This window comes from Lipophrys pholis, assembly GCF_963383615.2.
Source record: "Lipophrys pholis genome assembly, chromosome: 2".
NCBI lineage: Eukaryota > Metazoa > Chordata > Actinopteri > Blenniiformes > Blenniidae > Lipophrys > Lipophrys pholis.
The window spans coordinates 26,390,601-26,412,909 of record NC_137636.1 but is presented as its reverse complement, the minus strand read 5'-3'; the positions used below and the strand labels follow the sequence as shown (position 1 = coordinate 26,412,909).

General features: G+C 41.2%; 2 protein-coding genes across 3 annotated transcripts in view; both read left to right on the top strand.

Moving 5' to 3' along the window:
• Positions 1 to 2,195, top strand: part of LOC308106336 (AP-3 complex subunit sigma-2-like) — an 8,370-nt gene extending 6,175 nt beyond the window's left edge. Inside the window, exon 5 of the mRNA XM_080458032.1 lies at positions 1,186 to 2,195. Within this exon, the coding sequence (XP_080314158.1) occupies positions 1,186 to 1,311 (126 nt within the window). The 3' untranslated portion in view covers positions 1,312 to 2,195. The remainder of the gene's footprint in view (positions 1 to 1,185) is intronic.
• Positions 2,196 to 2,283: 88 nt separating this feature from the next.
• LOC308128532 (aminopeptidase N-like) lies at positions 2,284 to 22,217 on the top strand. Of its 2 annotated transcripts, XM_080493537.1 has the most exons (22): positions 2,284 to 2,585; positions 8,122 to 8,213; positions 8,755 to 9,483; positions 9,606 to 9,748; positions 9,981 to 10,117; positions 10,229 to 10,355; positions 12,878 to 13,032; positions 13,512 to 13,625; positions 13,704 to 13,847; positions 14,922 to 14,987; positions 15,192 to 15,257; positions 16,263 to 16,438; positions 16,671 to 16,747; positions 18,070 to 18,203; positions 18,747 to 18,802; positions 18,878 to 19,025; positions 19,134 to 19,225; positions 19,328 to 19,438; positions 19,569 to 19,736; positions 20,023 to 20,163; positions 20,722 to 20,803; positions 20,933 to 22,217. In XM_080493537.1, exons 3-22 carry the CDS (start codon positions 8,879 to 8,881, stop codon positions 21,083 to 21,085), a joined length of 2,895 nt encoding a protein of 964 aa, XP_080349663.1. In that variant the 5' UTR covers positions 2,284 to 2,585; positions 8,122 to 8,213; positions 8,755 to 8,878; the 3' UTR covers positions 21,086 to 22,217. The 2 variants fall into 2 exon arrangements, with proteins under 2 accessions (XP_080349663.1, XP_080349664.1); XM_080493538.1 differs by lacking the exon at positions 8,122 to 8,213 and having other exon boundaries at positions 2,294 to 2,585.
• Positions 22,218 to 22,309: the final 92 nt, after the last annotated feature.

Genomic DNA, 22,309 nt, shown 5'->3' with positions numbered 1-22,309 from the left:
GCCAAACATTTCTGTTCTTAACTCCATATATGTAAAATACACAGATGCAACTAGTACATGAGTACATACATCCATCTTAATGTATAGAAAGTAAATATATAAATACATACAAGTGCTTGTGCTGTACATTAATAACACATGGTTTATTCAGGTCGATTAAGTTCACTGAGTCTTTAGAAAAATACAAATGACACCTTTAAGGTTCACATCTTGTAAATGGTCTCTTCACTGCAGTTTTTATAATATCCCTCCAAAGTAAACACAAACACAGCTTTAATAAACAAAAGAATGTAAATGATCTGAATTTATCTGCCCACAGATTAGGAACATTAAACTTTGTTTTATAGACACTTTTTTCTCAAATAACAAACAAAATTGTAAAACAAATGTTTTTATATTGATATAAAGAAAATATATTTTTGCTGAGCAAAAAGCTTCACATAAAAGTACATTTGTATTTATATAAGGAATACATTTAATTTTTTCTTTTTCCTCAAAATTGTTCTTATTTCTAAAGTTCTTACTTACAACTGTGTTAAAATGACATTACAAACTTTTAATAAATGCACCACCCCCGGACTTAGAGATTGCTTGCGTTCTTGTGTGTATGTTTTTTGTTTTTTTTATTCTACGAAAAGTTGTAAGGATTTTCAGTTGACCGCTGACTTTATTATAGTTTTGGTTTGATGACTTGTTTGCCAAGAAGTCAGTTTCTTCACTGGTTGAAAGTCTGGACATAGATGACCACACTGCCTCCATGTGGCTAAATACTAAAACTGCAGCTCTCAGTGCCCAGACTGTACCAAATTATGTTTTTAGTGTTACTTCATATCCACTTTCTTGATCAAATGAACCCAGATTGTGATGTATTCAATCATCATAACACTACTCTTACAATTTCAAAGCCCAAATGTTTCTTAACAGCTGTTGTTGGATTATTAAACACAGAAGACGTCACAGGCTGTTGTATTTTGAGGCCTCTTGAGATAAAGTAACTCTATTTACAGTTTTACTACAGCCGTGATGAAACCTCTTTAGAAAATGATTGGCAGCAAACCTATGAACTCGGTATAAGAAGCACTACAGGAGGTTTTTTTTAAAAAAAATTTATTTACCTTCGACTGACATGAGGATTCCTCTGAGGAGCTTTAAAGTTTCTCACCCGCCTTGTTTCCTTTTGGGCAGGGCGGTCTGTCGGCGGCGCCCGCTCGCGCCGTCTCCGCCGTGAAGAACATGAACCTGCCCGAGATTCCCCGCAACATCAACATCGGAGACCTCAATATCAAAGTGCCGAACCTCTCCCCGTTCTGAGCCGCGTTCCCCTGCGGGTCCGGTGCACTACTGAAGCAGTCGTCCTCCGCCCAGCTCGGTGGCGACGGCTGAAAACACTGCTGTTTCTTTTTAAGTGAAATGTACGACAGAGCCACGGCAGCTCACCAACCCTAACCCTAACCCGCTCCACTTCCCCCGGATCTGTGGGAGGTGAGCTGTGGGTTTCACTCTTCTGCTGTATACATGCTCCATGGTTATTCCACTCAAAAGGATTTGCACAAAGATGTAAAATTTGATTTTCTAAAGCATCAAGAGTAATATCTATTTTCAGCTATTCTTTCATTTGTTTATGTCTTCAGTCGAATCCCTATGATCTCAGCCTTGTTACAGACCTTCCAAGTCTTGACATTCATCAGCAGTCGTTCTGTTTAAGGTTTGAAAAGAGTTCCCTTACAGCCTGGAGAGACTTTCTGGACTCCATTCAACTCTCTGAAATATGATTCCCCGGCTTCTGTTTTCAACTCTAATCACTCAAGCACGGGCCGAGCTTTCCTCGCAATTTATTTTTCCCTCTCTGTAATATATTTCGAGCTCCTTGTGATTTGTGAATGCCGTTTTTGTTCTGCCGGGCGCGGACTGCGCTCAGAGTAAAATGTAAAAGCTGTTTAGTTCGAGCCAAGTTTTTAATGTGCGGCGATAGGATCTTGCCAACATCTGTTTGAGTGCAACAGACCACAGTTACTTTCACCTTCTTTTTGTGGCTCTTTTCAGTTTTTGTATAAAGTGTTTTAGTGTGTTCTTGTCTGTGTTTGGTCCAAAATGTTCAAAGTCTTTTATCATGAACGTCTTTCTAGGAAGATGATGTGTCTCTGTGTCAAAGACATTCCTCCCCTAAGGTAAATAAATATATACAAATCCCCGTGGCGTCGCTTTCTTCATCTTGTGCGCGTGTCAGCAGGTAAGCCGAGTTACCGCAGCTGTGGTCAGAAGGCATCGTGGGAAACGCCCGTTTCGATTGGTCAGAACAGCGTGTACCTCCGAGGATCGCAGCTCTTTCAGCTCCAACACAAGGAGTTTACTCTCTTGTTGTTACAGCCGCATTCTTTCAATCCCCCTTCCCACCAATTTAGGGATTTCGGGGGACTGCGAGGGAGTAGGTCCCTCCCTCGCAGTCCCCAGGAAAACCTGTCGTAGCTCTCCGCACCTCCCACATCCACTCTCTGTCACAGATGCAGTGTTTCACATCAGCTGGGGTTTCATTCCAGCTCCTCCACTTCGTCTGGAGCGTTGGATATCCAGCCACGGGGGCGTCGGTATGTACCATTTCAGCCATGTTTTCTGCATGCCATTCCACGCTTTGATGCAGATTACCTTTCATCACAGCAATAGGAGACTACAGAGGTTACCAAATTTTGGATATCCAGAATTTGGGTTTTATAAAATAGTTTTGAATGCATCACAGGCAGCAACAGTTTGACTTTCACTCATTCAGTCTCCCTCCGGATGTGCCATTTAATATGAAAAGTCTCCACATAGCCTTATCCGACCTACTCAAAAATGCATTGCAGCTGTGGAAGCACTCATTTCTCCTACTAGGAAATAAATCATTACCTTCTTTAGTCTTGAGTTTTGTGGTTCATCTGTCATCCACCATCTTAGTCTGGATTGGACGTGAACTCTGCTGCTCCAAGAGCTGACCGGAGCTTATCTGCTATTTAACTGAGATCACCAGCGCCGTTCAGGTTCACGTGCAGGTAGAGTGATGGCCAAAGTGAGCTGACGAAGGGTGACCTTCACAATCGTCAGATAAAATTGATCTCTTTATCGACGGACAACAGGGAGATTGATAGAAGCGGCCAGTCCACATTTATATACTTTATTTTAAAGGAAACCGAATCCCTCCAGTCTGTCTGTTTCATGTGCACGTGCAACGGTATCACTCCTGATTACAACTTGATTAGAATCAAGTTACACCGTTAAACAGGTGGTCACCTGTCTCCTTTGTTGTCATTTTATTACTCCAGGAAAAAAACGTGACTTCAGGCTCTAAGATAAAACTTTCCTCTCGAGAGATTATCTCTGTCTCTCTGCAGGCGAGGTGAAAGTGCCAGTGATTTGTTTTGTTTATATTAATAACTTTGCCAAAAGCGAATTGAAATTATTTTTACTGAACAAAAAAAAATTAATTGAGACTAGCCAAAAAAAAAAAGAAGTAAACACTCAGAAAACACTTCAAAATGTTTGCACATTGAATGGATGTCTCTGCAAGGTGGTTGCTGCGATGAGGTCAATGACATCACATTGGCCGGAGAGTGACTGGCACTGTTGGCGTCAGCTATTGTTTAGTGCAGGTTGTTGTGATTGTGCATTTTCTATTGTGGTTTTCAGAAAAAGCTTTCACGTTACTTTCACGATCAAGAAAATAGAAACAAACTATTGCAGACATGAACGTGCTCCCTCTAGTGGTACATGGAGTAAAAATGTTTTCAAAGTGATTTATATGAAAATAACCATCATTATCTGAATATGTGCAGATCAATGAGCCTGTGTGTGCAAAGGCACTGACCCGTCTTCGTGAAATGGTGGTTACTACCATAAACACACGAGCAGCAGTGAAAACATTCTGACCCTTTAAGACTGAACCCGTTGTTCAGATTCTATTAAGCCGGCGAGGAGTTGGTCAACACGTTGATTTACCTAAAATGTCCAAACAAATGAGGGAACTGTTTTGTTTATGAGCTTTGTATGGATAGCGAGCCAGGTAGCTGGAGGGAATCCAATGGAGGTTGTACTGCCGTGCAAACTGGTTCTAGTTCCTACTTTATTACTGCCATCCCCATTCGGGGTCTCTTGCTATCTGAAAAAAGTTAAGTGGAAGCACATCTTGCTTTGGTCGTTGTCATGAAAAGCTTAATCTTCTCAGACTGGGCAGGATCATAGCATCGCTGCGTAAATGATCTCGAGCGTGGTTTTGCAATGTTAGTGGATCAGAGCTGTCCCAACTTTTTTCAATAAGGCCTATTGTCAATTTATACAATGGGTAAGTGTATGCGAGCAAACGGCTTCTGATTACATTATTCTGAAGCAGTGATTGAACTACATTATATACATTGTGCTTATGCAACACAATCATGCTGCCAACACAAGTTGAAAATATAAAATGAAAGTTGCTTTTATCTATTTTATTTGTGCAAAAAAACAATCTATCATATAAGGAAAGAAGATTCTGGCTGTTCAAAAGCACTGGGTTGACGTTTGGAATTGCATATTTTACAAGAATGAAACCCACTACTATATTTTTAGATGCATTTAAGGTAAATACATACTTAATTTGCATGCATATGATTAGAATAAACTTTGCTCGAGATATACGGTTGGATGTTTTCACTCAATTAGTGGCAACAACTCTCTGATCTCTTACTGGTATGAGCACTACGTCACATATTTAACCTTGTGCGAGCCTTGTGAGAGAACAAAATATTAGTGGTGCTCACGATTTCACAGTTGCCTACTAGTTGGACCTTAGTTGGATTTTTTTAGTTAATTTTGCTTCGCTGTGTAAGAAAATAACAGAAATGTGTACGAGCAAAGAGTCGAGGCAGCTACGACAGGAGCGGTGGCGTGAAGGTTCCGGTCAGAACTTTCTGTGCGGACTTCGTAAGTTCATCTTGTGTGTGGTTTAACCCTGCTGACCTGAACCCTGAAGCCCTCACCTACACCTCAGCTGGGATTGGCTGCAGCCTATCATGACTCCAAGTTAGATGAAGCTCTGCAGAAGATGGATGATGGATTTTGGAGCCGTTATCCATGAGTAACATACCTAAACACACCGCGGTGGGAACTGGGAATACTCCCAGAAAATCCTGAGCGTTCACATGAACGCATGAAACACTCAACAAGTCAGAGCATCTGCAAGGAAATGACAAACGGCTATGACATCACCCGTATGAGTTGACAGACTGTTGACATGATGCCAGTAAAGTCAATACAATCTATGAACTTCCACACATTTAGAAATGCTGTTATGTTTTCATAGCAAACTGTGAAGCCAAAACTAACTAACTCCAGTTTTCTTTTCACATTAGCTGTGATAAGGTAGATTTATTAAGTAATGCATGATGGTAAAACACTATTTCTGATAAATGATGCTGCTGACCGATGTCAAATGTTCTTCTCTGAGCTCACCTTCTTTATTAATGTATTGGAGAAAAAAAACAAACATAAATGTCGTATTTGCATAATATATTACTTCTTCAATCGTCTTGGAAGATTTGAATCTGAGTGTTTAAAGACTTCGTATCACATGGTTTCTTCGATAATGTTTGGTGTGCGAATCAAAGTTAAAAGGCATGAAAAGAAGCCATTACCACCTTTTCCTCTGGCAGCAGATTATGTTCCAGCCGGGAACATTTAACCACGTTGTTTTCAGCTTAATCGTGCTTGTTCCTTCTGCAGCCTGTCTCCTTTCAGTGCAGGATCATTTCAAGAAAATATTTCAAAAGGGACAAAGAGTTCATTTCTGTTATTAGTGCAGAGTGTTGCAGGAGCACACAGGGTGTGTGTGTGTGGTCTCATTACATTCAGACGCATCATTTCCAGGCATCGTACCTGCAGTGTGTTGAGTTCACACACCACTAACTGAGGTGGAGCTTTTAGTTCTACTACCTTTTCTGTTGTTTGACTGCGTCAGAACAGGCGGGTTGAGGTTCGATGGAAAGTCTGGATTGAGATCCTGCTTTAGGTGGAGCTGTGTTTTGAACAAGGTCCGTTTATTGCTGTTATATCATACTTTTTGATCCACTACAATTAGTGGTAGGATAAAAGATTGGGTATTATAAATGTGACATGTTACAACTGTGTATTACCCGAGTTGGATGAGTCCTTTGACATCAGTTACTAATCGCTGTGGGGACTGATTTCGTATCACATGGACAGTACAAAGATAAAGTCATGACGACATGACGATGTGGAGGAAACACATGCTTTAAGATTGGAAGGAAAAGGGAGAGGTGCCTGACACAGGAACCCCCCCCCCCCCACACACACACACAAAATAAAAACAAAAAAACAGAACCTTCTTTTTGCACCACAAGTGGTTCATTTCACAAGTGGCACAGAACGCTCCGAGTTCATCTTATCTACCTATCGCGTATGTTGATATAGCAGCACTTTTTCTTTATCACCACAGATTACCGTGCAGCGACTGATAATGTGAAGAGATGATGATGTGGAATATGGAACTGCGATTGAAATGTTGGAGTTTAATCTGAATTGAATAGGAGGTGAAACCAGAAACGACCTCAGAATTAAATAGACAATATTGACCTTTAATAGTAGCCGTGACAATCATTGTCAGTATTTATGGAATAAAGGACTTCCTCACCAAACCATGCCTTCACTCATAAACAAATAAAACAACTCACCAGGAGTTGAAAGATCTCACACTGTGGCCTTTGTTCTCATCTAACAAGAGTTAATTTACCCAGTGTGTTTATTGACACAGAGAACTGAGACTGTAAACCAAATTCAAATGGAATCAAGGAACTAAAAACTGGGAAATAAACTACTACCTCTACTCTAATGAAAGAGAAACTGCTTCATAACAAAAGGGGAATACAAATGAATGATACCTCTGATAAATGGTAGGATGAGAGAGGAAGAAGAAGGCAATAACAGAAGGGTTTGGAGCTTTTGACTTCATCTTGTTGATCCATCTTGAATCCCTCAATACTTTCTTTCAAAAAAAGGGAAAGAGAACACCAGCATCAACTTATGTAATGTGAAACGTTACCATATACTCGCAGGGTGCTAGAACTGATCTTGGAGGGGTTGCTGGTCCGTCAGGAGCACGCGCACTAAAAATAACACCACCGATAATTTTACAGTAAACTATAAATTTAAAATGTATGCCCTTGAACCTACGTACGCGCAGGAAAAAACACGCAAACTTCACACCCAAAGTCCTCGGAGCCTGGACTCAGATTGGGGACATTCTCTCAATGAGGCTTTTACTTCCTTTTATAAATTACATTACTTCCCTTACTGCTCAAAGGATTATCCACCTTCTGCATTTTCTAACCTATAGTGAAATTATCACAAATGTTTCAAAATGGTGGAAAGACAAAACAAATGAGGAGGACTATTTATTTTCAGACATGTAGACCATAACATATACAGTATACTGTGTCTATATATATATTTCCAGAATTTCATACACAGTATTATGTCATTATATCCCTACAGCTGAAGTGAATATACCACACATGCACACAAACAGTACTCACGTCTGAAACAGGGTCAGAAGAAGCAGAGCTCATTTCACCCTATAACATTTAATATGTTCCAGCATCTGCTTCATTTATTTGTCATAATCTAACCTAACTTCTGCTCCTATTCTATACTCAGTTATCACAATTTCAAATGTGTTCAGGGAACCATTGAGGGAGAATTTGAGCTTTTCCAGTTTAACGGACAGTAACAGGTCTTTCACCCATCTGCTGCGTGAGGGAGGGTGAGGCTGTTTCCAGTTCAGGAGAATGAAGCGCCTGGCCAGCAAAGTGGTAAAGGTAGAAACCGTCTGCATGGCTCAGGAGGCAAATGATTTGGGGGGTGGGGGGGTGTTTCAAACAGGGCGAGCAGAGGTTCAGGAGTATTAGTGATATTTTAAACTGCGCACAAGGTTTTGAACATTCTGGACCAAAAAGTGGGAAGTCTTCGACTGAATCAGAACATATGGGAGTAATTGGCTGGAGATTGTTTGCGCCTATTGCATTAATCGGTTACATCAGGGTAAATCCGAGAGAGCCTAAAAAGAGTGTAATGAGCTTTGTGTACCACTTTGCACTGCAGGAGGCCGCGCCTTGCACAAATTGAAGAGGAGTGACCAGCTGTAAGCCTCTTTGCCAATACTCCTCTGGCAGTGAGGAAACTTGCTGATTTTGGTAAATGCACCAACTGCACATCAGGAAACACCATGTGGGAAAGAAACTGTATGGATGGATAAATGGACAAAACTATTACATCATGCATCTTAAAATTTGACATTGAGACTGTATCTATTCTGTTACTGGTTATGTGTGGATACACTAAACGCTGACATAGTAAGTACTTCTACAGAGATGTAGTCATTGCAGCATCTCGGTCTTGCATCACATAGTGTAAATGTTGCTGCCTGACAGCAGAGCCATGTAGTTTGGTTACTCATATTTTTCCTGTCACATCATCCAGTGTTTAATCGTGCATTCGGTGCTTACACCTTTTCCATTATCCACATTAAAGACTAAAGACATATTGCATCATTCTATCAATTAGTTTCCCAATCAAAAGCCGTACTAAAAAAAAACCCATTGTCTAGACTCTGGCAGCACACAAGGCAAAGCTCTAAACAAAAACCACTTGGACTTATGAATACAAATAAAAATGAATGACTGAAATATTCTGTCAAAACAGTGAAAACTGCTTCATTCTTTCTTCTTTCTGCAGGTTTATGGAAACGTATTTTTGCCATGTTAATAGCTCAGCCATTAACTGAGAAGGGAAAAGTCCTGCTGAGCTGGACAGAAACAGACTGAGACACCTCAGAAGTTCACACTAACCTAAATCAGACATGGGGAAAGTCTACTACATCAGTAAGAATGTGGGCCTTGGATTGCTTTTACTGGCGGCCATTGCACTGATGACAATCATAGCTCTTTCCATCGCCTATCACAAGGAAAGAGGGAAGAATCAAGGTAAGCCTGGAGATGGGGCATCGGATAGCACAACTGTGCCTGCAGCCCCCACCACTGCCTTCACCCCAAAGGATCCCTGGGACTACTACAGACTTCCAGACTCGCTCGTCCCCATTTCTTACAATGTGAGCCTGTGGCCTCGGCTGAAGCCCAACGCAGACGGCCTGTACATCTTCACTGGACACTCCTCGGTGGTCTTCAGATGTGTGAAAGGAACAGATCTCGTCATCATTCACTCCAGCAAGCTGAACCTCACCACCTCCTCCGGGCACCAGGCGAAACTGAGCGGCCTGGGCGAAGCCACGGCGCCGGCTATTCAGAAGACCTGGCTCGTGGAGAGAACGGAGTATTTGGTTATTCAGCTGCACCACAGACTGACTGCTGGAGCCACCTACGTACTTCAAACAGGATTTTTGGGGGAGCTGTCAGATGATCTGGAGGGCTTCTACAGGAGCGAATACCTTCAGGACGGCGTGAAGACGTAAGAGACGGGAGAGAATAAGTGCAGCATTGTTCTAATGTTGGGATTTTAGGTTTGACTTTGACAGATTTTCTTCGATTCTCTTGTGTGCTTGAGTTACATTTAATGTAAACACTTCGCAGAGTGGTCGCTACCTCACAGATGCAGGCAACGAATGCCAGGCAAGCCTTTCCTTGCTTTGATGAGCCAGCAATGAAAGCAGTTTTCAATGTGACCATCATCCACCACCCAGGCACCGTGGCTCTGTCCAACGGCATGGAAAACGGTTAGTTTTATTGGAAACCGAATAGCTTAAATGAAACGTTTGGATTGATGTATCAAACAGGCTCCTCGTGAGTCTCAGAACAAACGATCGGATGTTATGAAGTATCTGTGTGATTGTGAGTCCGACTGTAAATGATTAATAACTAGAACATAGTCTGTAACAAAAATCAACTACCCTCCAGTGTTAACGCTGCCGGAGGGTCAAGGTCTAACTTTCTCCTCTTTGTGAGCAGATGCTTCGGACGCCATCATCGACGGTGTGCAAGTTAAAGTCACTTCGTTTGAGCCCACGGAGAGGATGTCGACATATCTGCTGGCATTTATTGTCAGTGACTTTGATCACATTAAGTCGTCCCAAAACAATCTGCTGGTAAGAAATAGCGTCTTTGGAGTTTCTCTTTATTGATGTGACCTGTGAGGTCTGCATACAGTCAAGATTTTCCTCTTCATATCTGTTGACGTGGACTTATTAAATTTGCAGATCCGAATCTGGGCCCAAAGAAAAGCCATAGCGAGCGGGCAGGGTGACTACGCGCTCAATGTCACCGGTCCGATCCTGCAGTTCTACGAGCGTTACTACAACACAACGTATCCTCTCTCTAAGTCAGGTAGGTCGACACCTGCATCAGCATGCCGAGGAAAACACCTTCCTGTGAGGACAGAAATATTCATCTCATATCCCAAAGCACACTGGATGGAAAGATAAAATTCACTGCGTGCCAGCCTCACATGTTTGCTGCAGGATGTTTCAATCCGTGTGTTTCCTCCAGGAACAGCAAAAGTCACTTTTAAAGCTTCAATGTTGAAGGAAACCAGTGCATTGCTCCGTTTTGGCATATTGTGTACAGTTATGTTAGCTACCATTTGAAATTGTCTGTGAGCATTAGATAAAATAACACTTGATATCTATCTGTTGCAATACATCCCTGAACTTACACTGTACAACACCAATACTGAACGGCCTGTGTTCCACTGGAAAGATGAGGACTTATCATCACAGTCGTTCCATATTCATCACATGCCGATGTCAATCATGGTTTCACATCATGGTCAATTTTATATAATCAACTCTCATAGCTGTTTAACTTTAATGGCTTTTAGTTTTAATATTCAGTTGTTTATTATGTTACCTTCAAAAACAATAAATAAAAAATTCAGCCCTGCATTTCCAAGTTTATTTACTATGATTTCTTAAGACCGCCTGTTGGGAAATACTGGTGATTCTTCAAACAACTATCAATTTCACCTTTCTTTGTATTTCCAATCATCCCTCCTCCAGAGTAAAATACACACACTCCCTCACACACACTCCCTTACACACACTCCCACACACACACTTAATTAATTAAATTAATGTTGCCACTGCACTATATTCTTCTTAATACATTTATGTTTTATTCATCTGGCTGGGATCCAGAGCCCCCCCCCCATAAACTATAAAAGCAGTTAAGTCCCAATTTGTGGTTATGACACAAAAATAAAAAAAATTCATGAATTAAAAAAGTCAATGTACTGATTTGGCAGTATTTGATTTATTTGGTGTTGCCTGATGAAGTGCAGCATCTCCTTAATGTGGAGAAAAAAAATTGTCACTACTTGTTGGACAACATAGTACAAACTCGCATGTAGTTCATCCAGAATAATTAGGTCTTTACTTTATTCAGCTTAATAATTCTGAGAGCCACCGGGCTCCATTACTAAAGGTAATAATTGTCCCTGCCAGCACACAGCAGTTACTTCTGTTTAATGATCTGGTGGTTTATTTGTGTTTTGGTTTCTCGCACTTCATTTATGTGGCTAAAATCACATCCAAACACAATCAAAACAAACCAACGGAAGACAACACACTAGTAATGTGTGTTTGGTGCGTGGTCAAAATCAGCATATTTGTTAATTCTGCTTAATTCAGTGGTGTCTACAATGGTACTGATATAATTCCACAGAGCCCTGTCAGATAGTTCTGTCAAATGTTTGAATTCAGGTGAAAACTGAGGAAATATTCACTGTTTAGGATGATCTGCTTTCTGATTATGACTGAACATCGAGGCTAAACAGGCTGATTTGACAGAACCTCTCCAGATGTGTCCAGTCCGACATATAATCAACTTTTCTCAAAACATCTGGAGGTGATTCTTGACCTTGGTTTCAAACTTGATAAACAAATCAATTTTGTTTTAAAAACTGGTTTCTCTCAGTCGAGGCTGGTGGCCAAAGTAAAGTCCTATCTCTCATAACAACTTTGAGAGAGTCGTACATGTCTTCATCACATTGAGATTAGACGACTGCAACTCCCTCTACATTGGCCTTGATCAGACGTCTCTCTGTCGGCTCCAGCTCAAACAAAATGCTGCTGCCCGACTTCTAACTGGCACAAAGAAACGAGAGCACGTCACTCCAGTTTTAGCCTCACTCCACTGGCTTCCATCTCTTTTAGAATTGTTCTTAAGATTTTATTATCGGTTGTTATGGTGTTAAATGGGTTGGCACCTTAGTATTTGTCCGTGCTTTTGCATGTTCATACTCCTGTTTTACTGTTGAGGTCGTCAAATCAGATGATCCTTGATGTTCCAAGATCCAGATTAAAAAATAGAGGGGACTGTGCCTTTTCCGTAGCTGCACCCCGTCTGTGGAATCGCTTTTCTGTCCACATTAGAACTATTTGGTCCTTCAAGTTCCACTCAAGACACCTATGTACTCGTTGGGTTTTAACACTAATTGAGCACTGACACTGTAATATTGTGTGGTATTGTTTTTACCCCATTTTTACTCACTGATTGTTTTAATGACCCTTTTTTTTTCCCAACGCTTTAGTTGTTGTTTAAAATGTGCTATACAAATAAGGTTAAATTGGATTGGATTGTAGCAGTTGTTCTTGATCAGGGCCACCCGCTGCATAGAAAATTAGACTTAAAGTGGAAAACAATCGTGCTATGACACGTAAGTGGGTGTAACCATGTTAAAAAAACATGCCACTGCTTTCTTTCTGTTCTTTCAATATTTGACCAAACATCTGGGTTTCTCATATCATTGTCTTTTTTTATTTTTTTTTAGTCTCTGATGCTTTTGCACATTGTGAAAACTGATTTTGTAGACACTCTGGCTTGCGTTCACTTCTTCCTTTTCTCTCTAGATCAGATCGCTCTGCCGGATTTCAACGGCGGAGCGATGGAGAACTGGGGTCTGGTTACATACAGGGAAACAGCCTTGCTCTATGACCCCGTCCTTTCCTCTACTGGAAACAAAGAGAGGGTCACCACTGTCATCTCCCATGAACTCGCCCACATGGTGTGTGACATTACTCTTCCTAAACTCTGTCATCAGTACATTTTCAGCTTCACTAATGACAAAACAAGCCCTTTTCTACTCCCTCATACACTCTGAGGATTCTACACAAAACCGTGATGATTTCATGATTTCCAAGACGTCGTTTTCCCCTCAGTAATACAGAAATGTAAAAAACAAGTTTCAGCTTGAACGTTAAACTGCCTTTTGTGAAAGCAGATGAGAGAGTGGGAGCAGCTGACCACCTTAAAACAACTTAATGGAAATTCTGAGGTTGGGAATTTCTTTATCCCCAGCAGATTTACCTCATATTTTACTTGGAGCTAAACCGCTGTGCTAAACGTTCACCAAAATCAAAGTTCATGGAAACATTAGTTCTTTGAGCTCGTTAAGTGAAAAGGCACTTACCACTGCAGAACTGTAAAGTGTGTTTTTGCACATCATGGTTTTTATTTGTTGTTGTTTTTTTGTTTTCTTTTCAGTGGTTTGGCAACCTGGTAACGTTGAAATGGTGGAATGACTTGTGGCTGAATGAGGGATTTGCCTCATTTGTGGAGTACCTCGGAGCTGATTTCGCCGAGCCCACCTGGAACATAGTAAGAGTCGTCTCCCCGACGTTAAAGCTTCTCACATGTTCGGCTTTACTGTCCTCACTCACCTCTGCTCGGCTACAGAAAGACCAGATCATCCTGTATGACGTTCAGAGGGTGTTTGCAGTGGACGCTCTGGCGTCCTCTCATCCGCTGTCCCCCCGAGAGGACGAGGTCAACGACCCTGCTCAGATCAGTGAGATGTTCAACACCATCTCCTACAGCAAGGTCAGCTCCCGCGAGAGCTTCATCTAAGCGTTTCATTCAAGGTCGTCTGCAGTCCCAACAATCAACGTGCACACCAATTTCATAGATATTGAAATCTTAGACCATACTTTAGTCAGTAGTCCTTGAAATGCTTCTGAAATATCAGTGGATTGCACATGTGCTTTGCTGAATTCAAAGAAACTCTTACTAACAATTCCCATTTTATCCTGTCGTATGCCAAAAAGAAAAAGAAGACATGGTTTTCAATGAATTTTATTGAACTCTAACAAAACAGGACTTTGTGAGTGAAGACATTTTGAGAATGGTGGAACAAAAATTAAGCAGCACTTAAATGGTCCAAGAGCACAATGTCCTCCATCGGTTTCAGATGCTGGAGGTTTGGAGCTCCTGACTCTCGACATTGATGTGGCCAAACTCAGTAGTCATGACGGGAGGGCCTCACTCCAAAGAGTAACCACAAACTCAATGGTCTCTTTAAAAAAAAAAAACAATAATAAATAAATAAATAAAAATCCATGATTTATTTTTGTGGATGGGTGAAATTTACAGAAGTGCAGTGCAGCTGTACACAGTCAGTACGGGCAGAGAAGAGAAAAAAAACAATACTATTGTATTTGGAGCAATAGCCTATGAATAAAGCTGAAATGAAAATGAATGAAAGAGTACATTTTACTTTCAGAGGAGTCTGAATAATGACACATTACTTGTAAGCATCTAAAACCTTGTAAACACTTTTAACAGTCAGACCGATGTGTTAAATTCCCAGAAATGAGGTCGACTCATGAGAAATTGTTACAATTTATGCCTTTTATGGAATTTTCCACTTTACTGATCAATTTAAGAATAAAAAGATCTTTGCCAGTACAGTAATTGTAAAATTCCAGACTTGTGTATTTGCGGAAAACAGCAGTATGACTCAGACTCTTTGGTTGATTCAGGATTTTTCCATTTCAGTCGGGGCCAGATCGCATCACCAGAGCAACATGTTGTTGTAATATTTGCCTTAGATTGAATTGCATGTTGTGAGAAGTTCAAACCGCTTGGACTGTGATGATTTGTGCCGGTTGTTTTCAGGGTGCAGCAGTTCTCCGGATGCTGTCCGAGTTTCTCACTGAGCCGGTGTTTGCCAGAGGACTCAGTGTGAGTAATAAATCTGCCTCATGATCTCATGGTGCGACGACTGCTGCCAGTCTATGTGTCAATGACTGTACCAGCACACTGTTTCTTCATCCTGTCCTGCTCTAGCACATCCGAATCCAAAAAGGAGTTATCAGGAAGCTCTGTGAAAACCTTTGAAGCAACCCAATGTATTGTTGGCTATGACCTGTTGCTTTGTCTCCTCAGTCTTACTTGAACACGTTCGCCTTTGGCAACACAGTATATACAGATCTGTGGGACCATCTCCAGCAGGTACGCTCAATGATAAAGTTCAGTCCCAAAAAAGGTTGGAGTAATCTGTAAAATGCATATTAAAAAACAGGATCCAATAATTTACAGTTCTAATTTTTTCATTGGAGGTAATATAGAGGAGGTCATGGTCTGCCTTCACTCCAGACCCCACAGCAGCCATTTATAGCAACTAAATAAAAATGGACCCAGATCTGCTGAGCAGATGGATCAGACGAGGATCTGACAGTTGTCTTCTGAAACTTCAGCAACAGGTTTTCTCTTTTAACCAGATTTTCAAAGACTGTTGGGACAAAAAAGGTGATAATATGGAGATGTAACAACAAATAATGTATTAATGGCCAAGCACGTATTAACTGCCAATTTTGGCCCCTTTTGAATGTAATGAAGCCCCTAAAATAAGATGATAGTCATATAAGAAGATGTTTGATTCATTATCATAATGACATCTAGCCAATAAATTGTTACATGATTGAAAAAACATTTAAAAAATCATTTGCGAAGTGTTTTAACTATAGCCAGTAATGTAATTCTACATAAACAGGGCTATAATTCAAGGAAATGAAATATATTTTTTTGCAGGTTTTTGTACAGTCTGATTATCAAAAAAAAAATATTAGTATAGCGGCTAAAATAGTCGTCAGATTTATTCATTGAGGACTCTACAACACCCTCTCAATCATAGTTTTAAAGGAATCTTTGACTAATGTATTACATTATTGGCTTTATTACTTTCAGAATAGATTAAATTATTAGATTATTGGTCATTATTACATTATTGGTCCTTACAAGGGGCAAATATGGTCCTGTTTCTACTTTCAAAAATGTACATTTTCCAAAATCCAATGATACTCACTTACTTGCCTAAGTTGTTGTATCCTGTTTTAATAGCATTTTACTCATTTTAGTATTGTGAAAATCTACAGTACATTGAATAATTTAACCTCACTTTATGGTTATGTGTGTGTTTGAGAGCTCGCTTCTTGCTTCCCTCTGTTTTGCTGGCAGGCTGTTGAAAACACATCAAGCATTCAGATTCCACACTCTGTCCATGAAATCATGAACCGCTGGACCCTCCAGATGGGCTACCCAGTGGTCACTATTGACACCCGGACAGGAAGTATCACCCAGAAACACTTCCTGTTGGATCCAGACTCTGTAGTGGACAGGCCATCTCAGTTCAAGTAGGAATCAGTTTTACCTTTTCCTGTAAGTTCCACATAGAGGATTTTTAAAGAGACACTTAACTTAATCTCTACTGGTCCAAGCACGCAAACTATTTCAGAATGAGGTTATAAATATTGTTTATTACAAGGCAGAGATCATAAAACCTGTGGCAGCAGAGAAGGCAGCTAACAGAATTGCATCGCCATCATGTGTCATCTCTTCATTTATTGTCTTAATCCGTTTATCCAGCTACACATGGTTTGTTCCTATTAAATGGATGAAGACAGGAGTGGAGCAGCAACAGTACTGGCTCCTTCAGAACACAGGTATGGGAAGGCTCATTGAGCCACTATGAATGAGGAAACTTCTTGCTATAATGCAACTTTGCAAACCACTGCATCATCATGTTTTGCTTCACTGTAATGTTTCGGCAAATCACAGATAAGTGAGGGGCATCACAGCCTTTAGATAATCTGTGGGGGCTCCAAGAAAAAACAGGCTTAAAAGCAATGACTTATAATGGGTTGGTCCACCATAGTCCGATTGAATAATTATATTTCCCTCGTGCCTATTGTGTACGTCACTGGTCACGATACAGTTCGGACCTTGACCGTGCGCTAGAGAACTAAAGCAAAGATTCTACCTCTATATCCCAGTTGTCTACCTTTGGCCAACAGGGAGGAAGCCCAGCGGTTGGCCAAGAGAAAATATAAAAAAAATGATAAGAATCTCAAGAGATTATATTTTTATGTTGGCTTGGAGTCCCCACATAGCAGCTGGATGAAGTCACAGGGACGAGGGATGTCTGGACTTCTTTGCTCTCCATGTCGGGAACGTGATGAACCCAAAAGCAAGCTTGACACAAAAATAGAGTTCAAAGGTGTCCACAGGGCGAGGCGAGAGAGAATCCAAAACAGGCTGAGGTCAAAAGCACGAGCAACAAGAGGAAAACGAGGGAAAAACACAAGGAACTGCTGGATGTCTGGAGTCTGAGCAACTGAGACGATCTGGCAGTGAGACCGAAGGAGAGAGTGGTTTAAGTAGGGGGAAACACAGGTGAGGCACATGAGGGTAATGGACACTCATGCAAGACGCACACGAGGAGTCACACACACACACACACACACACACACACACACTGACTGGACTTCCACATTTGGGAGAAGGACACACACGTGAAACGTACACAAGCACACAACACACTAAATGAACAAAACATTGAAGGCACACCACACACAGTTCACGGGGGATCAGAGGACACAGGAGACACAGACGGAGACCCGACACTCCATATAGCAACCAAGACCCCATGGAGACGAAGCAATGAAGAAGATGGATGGATGTTTTTTTTCTTAACTGCTTTTTGAAGGGTAAAATGCTATTTGTTTATCCTGCTTGGTCACACTGATGTCCTGAGGTCTGGTTCTTCAGGGGTTTCCTCCTTGCTTTCCATTATCACCTCTGTGTGATCATGTGTGATTGCTTTGTTGCAACATGATCAGAACTGATCGAACTGAATAAAAATGATGCGCTAAATGATGATGATGCTTTGAAACTTGTGTCATTTTTGGCAATAGCAGAGTTTGACAGTCTGCTTTATTTATGCATGCGTGCATTTTCTTTTTTTTTTTCCAACGCTTTTGATAAGACACTCACGGACCAATGAGAGTTTCCAGATCGGACTGGGTGCTGGCAAACACAAATGTATCCGGATACTTCAGGGTGAACTACGATCGTGACAACTGGAATCGTCTCCTCACACTGCTCAGCACCAACCATCAGGTGAGTCGCTCACACCCTGGTTCTTCTCTCCTGTTTGTACTCTATTAGGCAATTATAGAGAATGGGAATGATCTCCAATTTATCCTGGAATGCAGTCGTCGCCTGACAACTCAAGCAACCGACTCACTGTCCTGGTGGAGATAGAGGCGCCTCGTGGGGTATGATGAGGAAGGAAGGCCGTGTTTTTGTTCTTAGGGACAAACTTAATATCATAATAATATCTGAGCCGACTCAAAGGTGGAGGTGATCCCCATTCAGATCCAAGTCAGATGGTTTATCTGACTGGTAATCATCATTGCAAAGAGACTTGCTTTGAGAAGCTGAATGGCTTCATTTATTTTTATCATGGGGTGAAGGTTTTTTTGGTTTTTTTAAACATATTTGAGAAGAATTTTCTATAATTGTTAATCTCTTGATATATGTTGGCTTTGTGAAATGCTTTTTCATCTGTACCATCCTCATCAGTTCTCTGAAATTGGAGCCATTAAAAATATAGAGAATGTCTTTTGTGTGTTTTCATTTGTGCTTGTTTATTCCGATCAGGCTTTATCAGTCATGAACAGAGCACAGATCATAGACGACGCATTCAACCTCGCAAGGTAAAGAAAACAAAGTCTTCAACATTTACCACGTGTGTGTGCAACGCTTGCAACGGTTTGTTTTTGTTGTGTCAGAGCCAAGATCATCAGTACAACACTGGCCCTGAAAACTACTAAATACATGTCCAACGAGAGAGATTACATCCCCTGGGAGTCAGCACGGAGAAACCTTGACTACTACATTCTTATGTTCGACCGCACCGAGGTCTACGGAGCTTTACAGGTTAGATCCGCATCGCTGGAAATACCAATGTTTGTGCTGATAATAACCTGAAAAGAGAAAAACATTGGAACTAAGGAACTTTAAAACTGTGTTGGTGTATTCATTCAGGCGTACCTCAAGAAACAAATCAAACCACTTTTTCAACACTTCAAGACACTCACAGCCAACTTCACCCGAGAGCCTGCAAGCCACACCGACAAGTAGGACGCTGAAGGCAGACCTGTTTGGTTTAATGTCCCAAAAGCTGAGTTTTAACACATTTGACATTGTTTACCAGTTTACTCAATCACTTTCCTTCTCAGGTATAATCAGATCAATGCCATACAGATAGCCTGCAGCGTGGGTGTGGAGGGCTGCAGGGAGCTGATCAGAGGCTGGTACAGGCAGTGGATGAATAATCCAGGTCACAACCCGTGAGTAGTTGAATTCAGTCCTTCATGACTGCTGGACTGTGAGTTTGTCCTGATGTGTCCCAAATATTGAAGCTTCCAACACACTGTCTGACGTCAGTACTCATTCTATACCCTACGTTATGCCACCCAGGATTCACCCCAACCTGAAAAGCACCGTTTACTGCAGCGCAATAGCCTTCGGTGGTACAGAGGAGTGGGACTTTGCCTGGAGAATATTCATGAATTCCACTCTTGCGTCTGAAGCCTCCAGACTCAGGTCGGCCATGGCCTGTACGAGAGCACCCTGGCTTCTAAACAGGTGCAGTCTGTTATGAATGACACCACCATTTACACACTTCAAAGTTCAGAAATCGATCCGTGTTCACCATTTGAAACAATACAAATGGACTGAAACAAAGAGAATACTTAGGGTTTGACATGAAATTTATATTTAAAGGTCATTATGGTCACGGTTATATTGATCTAGCCCACTCGGGATGAAACTGAGCTTCACTATGTTCTTTAGAAGAAAAAACATTTTCATGTTCCTATAAGATTTAACATTTCATGGAAAAAATTTTTGGGGGGGGTATTTCTTGAGGCAGGTATCTGGGGTACACCCTTGACCCAACTAAAATCCGGAAGCAGGATGCCACCTCTACCATCCAGTACATCGCACAAAATGTTGTAGGAATGCCGCTGGCGTGGAACTTTGTTCGAGCCAAGTGGAACTACATCTTTCAACAGTGAGTGCTCTCTCTCTCTCTCTCTCTCTCTCTCTGTCTCTCTCTCTCTCTCTCTCTCTCTCCCTCCCTCTCTCTGTCTCTCTCTCTCTCTCTCCCTCTCTCTCTTTGTCTTTCTCTCGCACACAATGAGAGATTCCTCGGCTGGTCTTGACTAAGTGTTCAGGACTCTGATGACTTCTTGTAGAGATGTGACTTATTGAGTGCACATTCTGCTTTTTTCTTTACAGTTACACACCTCTAGAGGTATTGAGGTTGCTGATAAAAAAAAAAAAAATCTATAACGATTAAGGGCTCAAACAGTTACTGTAATATCCACTATTTTGGCAATGACAGTTTTATTTATCAGCACATTTCATTACAAATATAAAGGGCACATGTGAAAATATGTGGTAACAGCAGGAATAAGCCGGGATGAACAGGAATTATCAGTGCACGCACGCACACACTCAGACACACGCACGCACACAAAACTAAAGCAAAACCATCTCAACTTTCTTCTTTTTCACTCTGAGCCTAACTTTGCTAATTTTCTGTGGTGAAATGCATCCTTCATTTCAGATATGGAAGAAGATCCTTTTCCTTCTCCAATCTGGTCAATGGAATCACGAGGAGATTCTCCACGGAGTTTGAGTTGCAGGAGGTATGCAGCAATCCTCGGCCTCAAACACATCAAATTCCATCCTGCTCTTCCCGGAAGGGCATCAAGCAGGAACACAAGGCAACAAATGCCGTTTTTGAAAATGAGTTTCTTTGTTGTTTTTCTCTCCAGTTGAACAAATTCAAAGAGGACAACCAACACGTGGGTTTTGGCTCTGCCACCTTGGCCCTGGAGCAGGCCATAGAGAAGACCACAGCCAACATCAAATGGGTGAGGGAAAACAAAGCAGAAGTGCTGAAGTGGTTCACTGAGGAGTCCGCCTGAGAGCCCGCAGAGTCAGGATCACCCTCCCTCTCCTTTTGTTTTCCCCGTACTGTGAGGTAACAGCTGACAATCACTATAATCATCAGGAACCACTAAAAACCCCTCTTTGACCAAGACTGTGTGACTGTTGTCACACGAGACGCCGCTGGACGTCAGCTCCAGTGTGGAAGGACCAGAGGAAGATGTGTATTTTTCTTTTTGCCATTAGTTGACGTGTGCAGCTGAGTTATACGAGAATCCGACTTCTAGCACAAAGCGCTTCGGGGGGGAAACCTGTGGCTGTCAGGAATAGCACGCCTCATGATGGGCTGTAAACATTCATAAACTTCAAACTGCACTTCAAATTGGTGTCTATGAAGAAAATAAATACGTGTTAACATGTGTGTGTTCATTTGTCTTTACTCATTCCTTCCTTTCCTTGTTGGATTAACTTCACCTTCTTCCTCCATTAGTAATGTGTATGAAACCAATTCTCCTTACGTTGTGTTGGACCTGGGTTTTTTCATGGTTTATGTCTGTTCAGTGTCTGTTTCTCATTGTTCTGGGATTCCTTTCTCATGTTTCATCAATCCCCTCATCTTTCCCGTGTGTCCTCTTTAGTCTTTCTCATGTATCTGTGAACTTACTTTTGTTCTTCCATTCTGTCTCAGTTTGTTTACCTCCATTTATGCAGGTCTTTTCTGTTTCTGTTCTTCTTCTTTTCTGTTTCTGTTCCTTGTTTGTGCTTGACCTATGTGCCAACTTTGATTATTCCCCTAACAGCTGTGTCTCATCCCCCTTTTCTTTTATACAGCTCTTTTTGCCAAATCTTCTTCTGCATTAATTATCTGTGGTATTTATTCTTTTTCTACATTTTATCTGAATAAACATATCTTGTTCAATTGTGCTGGTATTTGGGTCATCTTATGTGCGACCTTGACTGCTTCATGCTTTCTTTACATGATAAACGATCACTATTTACATTTTGCTGACTGATTTTAGCTAAATGTATTCATAGTGCTCTACTTTTTCCATCATTTGTTATGTTGCACTCTTCCACAATGCCTTAAATTGATTCCTCAATGAGCAAAGGCTGTGAATACATATGTAGATTTGTGATTTCTTAGTTATCGATTGGTAATAAATTTGCAATCATTTTGTTTTTCACATCATTTTTGAAGAAAAAAATGGATTTAACCCATTTTGGAATGAGGCTATAACACAAACTGTAGAGAAGTGCCGTGA